This window comes from Coptis chinensis, chromosome 7 (assembly GCF_015680905.1).
Source record: "Coptis chinensis isolate HL-2020 chromosome 7, ASM1568090v1, whole genome shotgun sequence".
NCBI lineage: Eukaryota > Viridiplantae > Streptophyta > Magnoliopsida > Ranunculales > Ranunculaceae > Coptis > Coptis chinensis.
Window position 1 is genome coordinate 77,397,079 of NC_141462.1, and position 3,865 is coordinate 77,400,943.

Below are 3,865 nucleotides of genomic sequence, written 5' to 3' on the forward strand. Positions count from 1 at the left end.
AACTGCTGCAGAGTCACATTAATTCTTGTTGACATTTATTATTTTGCACTTGCTCTGATATGCAATAATAATGAAATCAAACAAACAAGTCGGTCAAGGTAGATGCATTAAAACTCCTCTGCAACTCCTTTGAACAATACACGGACCCCATCTTTCAAACGAACCCAAACAATATGATAATACATCTTAAAATACAAATAAATATAATGTACCTTAAATTCATAAAACACGCTGTAATAGCGCCACAAGTTTTCTCATACCATCTATGTCCTTGGTTTGATCATTGCTTGAAGTGGATTCTTCATCACCACTGTAAATATCAGCGTTTCGCTGAAATCTATGACATCTTGCGATGGTGGTGCGCTCCATTCAAATTCTTGAACCATCCTAGCTACCATCAACTTAATATGTGTGGTACCAATACCCAAACCCGGACAAATTCTCCTGCCCACGCCAAATGGTACCATTTTCACGCCCGTTACACCCGTTATATCGGCATCCTCAATACCCGACGCGAACCGCTCCGGATCAAATTCTTTTGGGTTGGACCAAATCTTCGGGTCTTCCGCAATGGCTTGTGAGAAAAACTCAACGTTGGCATCTGCAGGTATGTCGTAACCAGCTAACTTTGAAGGCTGTGTGACTGCATGTGTAAGAACAAAGTACGTTGGAGGGTGTTTTCGTAATAATTCCTTTGTAAATGCATTGAGATACGACATTTTCTCTAAGTCCCCTTCCTCCACCGTTCGATCACTAACTGTAGATTTGATCTCGGAGTACAGTTTGGACTGGATTTCTGGTTTTTGGATCAATCGGGCAATGGCCCATTCTATAGCTGTGGCAGTAGTATCTGTACCACCATTTAGAAACTCAGAGCAAAGAGAGACTAATTCAGCATCACTAGGAGCAGATTTGCGTCCATCAACCTTGAGATCGAAAAGAGTATCGAGATACGCAAACGTCGACCCTGATTTATCCGATCCTGGATTTTGTAAAGCGGATCTTCGTTGTTCGATAAAGGGCAGTAGTGTTCGGATCTGATTATTTCGGACCTCCAAGGCCCTTTTACGTTGCTTCGAGAAAAATGGGCCCAAAATCGGCAGAAAATCATCTAGTCTAGGCAGCAGTGTCAGCAAAACATCTTTCATGGTGTCATCAACTTTTTGTATGTCCTCTTCGCTCATCTCAACACCAAAACACATGGACACTAATATGCAAAACACCGCAAATCGGACATTTTTTAGTACCGAAACAACGCCATTAGTCGATTTAGCTTCAACCCCAAGGCGATTAATAAGTCTGCCCATTGCCGAGTTTCTAACATCACGAAAATCCTTGACACGTGTCGAACTAAGCATACCTTGAACCATATTACGCCTAAGAGACCTCCATGTGGAACCGAAAACAGCAGAGTTAACTGTAAACTTGTTGCAGCTGAATATAGCTCTAGTTGGAAGTTCAGCGGGCCGGCTTGCAAAAACTTGACCCTGTGCAATCAGTGCTTCATGGGCTAATTCCGGGCTAGTGACAATAATAAGTGTACGGGTACCCAATTTTAAGGAGAAAATGGGCCCATATTTGGGTTGAAGGTCACGTACATAATGGATGAACTCTTTGCCTGAACGAGCTAGTTGAAAGAGATTACCAACAACAGGCCAACCGGGTGGCCCAGGAGGAAGTTTGGCACGTTTTGATCTGGTTCTTCTTGATAATAATACAAGAAAAATTGTTAAGAAGAAGACTAATGCTGCGGAAGAGAGGTTGAAGTAAGGAGAAAGTGAAGCAGTGGAGATACCCATGGCGGAGAGAAAAGTGAGAGTGAGAGTGAGAGATGGAAGGACGTAGGGTTTTAAGGAGTTGAAATGTGCATGTTCATCAGGAAAAAAGAAGGAAAATGTAGGTGAGTATTCAAGTGATGCTGGAATTAGGTGCGGCTGTTACGGTATTGAGTACCATATTGAGCCAAGTGTCACTGCTTGATTTTCATTAGATGTGCATTGGGACCAGTATAATGTTGCATAACTTTACTTTTCAATGACTAACCACATTTTTTATTTCGACAGGAATGACCAACCACATAAGCTCATGCCAAAAATAAAAGGAAAATGAAAATGGTAGGGAGTAATGCTGTAATGGGCATGATAAATGCATAACGACCCAGTTTAATTTAATAGATGTTGAGAACACGGGTGTTATGAATTACCCTCATGGCCTCATAGTTACTTTACCTAAAAAATAAAGAATTACACTCATATAGTTCTAGTTCGTAATTTTGAACGGAATCTCATCATTCGATTGAATATTTCGGTTTTAAAAAATCAAAATAATAATATAAGAGTTGAAAAATGCAAATTCCAAAGATCGAAATATTTTGAAACTTTTGGAGCTGTTGAAATTCCGAAAGAGAATTATGAGTGTTGGGGATTACACCAATACCAATCGGTTCCCCCTAGATAACTTGTATGACAGGATAAATCTCAAATATCACAAACTACTATCTTAACAGGACTTCATTTAAACAACTATCACAACAAATAATAATGTAAAAGCGGTTAAAACAACAAACCACAAGACAAAGATTTACGTGGTGGTTAGGCCAATGATTTACTTCCACAAGGCAGTTCTTAATAAAATGGGAAGGAAGATTACAATCTCTCCTACGGTCTCTCACCTTACTAGATCACTCTTATCTCTTTCTGAGGGTTGTATCTCTCGTAAAGGTTCTCTCTTTGTTTTAGTCGGATTCCAATCCTTCCGACTTGTTTGGTAGTTAGGTTGGGTTTTCCAAAACCTTGATTTTTGGTTTTATCTCCAAAAACCAAATTCGCGGATCTTGTAGCAAGCCCACGAAACAACTTCAGGCTGGAAACTGAAGCCGGGCGCTGGCGGGCCACTTTGACTTTGGTCGCCAATTATGTTCTTGGAACTCGGCGAGAGCGCTATCCAATGGGGATGCCGTTTATCGGCTCGGTTTCTCTCCTCATGTGAGGGATAACTCGACAATCTCCCCGGTGAGGGGCTACCTCCATGCAATTGCCAAATCAGCGGGAGGAGTGTCTTTGCCATTCGGCAATAACAACAAACATCAAACTTACCTTTCGGTAAGACTTTGGTCATCATATCCGACCCGTTCTTGTCGGTATGGATCTTCTCGATACCAAATGCTTGTCTTGAGTACTTCTCTAATCGATGATAAATGTATGTGCTTGGATCTAGAATGAAAACTTCGGATTCTTGCTCAAGTGGATGGCTCACGGTATCACATAGAACTACAAACTGTTTTACGTTTTAGCTGGTTCGTCGAAGAACCTCTTCATCCATAGCAACTCTTTGCAACACTTTGGCAATGGCAAAGTGGTGGAGGGCAACACACTTTTGCAACTTAGATTGCCAAAGCTGCTCCCCTGCAAAAGTAACCCGGATAACCGGAGGTGGACTTCATCGAGTCAACATCACTGCCATATGCGCGGTCTGTAGCCTTCAAGTAAGGGCTTACTTCCACCAAAGCACAAACATGATTTGGAAGTGCCTTTGAGATATCTCGATATCCATTTAACACCTTCCCGATGCTCTTCCCCCGGTTGGAAATCGCTTTACCACAACGGCGAAAAATCGGTCTAGTACACACCATGGCATACATCAACCGCCCAGCTGCGGATGCATAAGGAATCTTTTCCATCGACTCTGCTCATGCTCACCCTTAGGACACATCTCTTTGGTCAAATGGGCCGCCACCAAAGCGGACAACCGGATCAAGCCGGCTTGATCCATGTTGAATCTCTTCAACACCTTCTCAATGTAGCTTTCTTGAAAGCCACAACTTTCCACTCTTTTCGTCACGGTGATCCATCCCAAGTATCTGCTT

The 3,865-nt window shown here is 42.1% G+C and overlaps 1 protein-coding gene across 1 annotated transcript; it reads right to left on the bottom strand.

The window, feature by feature from the left end:
* Positions 1-13: 13 nt before the first annotated feature.
* Positions 14-1,895, bottom strand: LOC147489033 (cytochrome P450 77A3-like). Its single transcript, XM_086573377.1, has one exon. It carries the CDS (start codon positions 1,797-1,799, stop codon positions 264-266), a length of 1,536 nt encoding a protein of 511 aa, XP_086429503.1. The 5' UTR covers positions 1,800-1,895; the 3' UTR covers positions 14-263.
* Between the last annotated feature and the right edge of the window lie 1,970 nt (positions 1,896-3,865).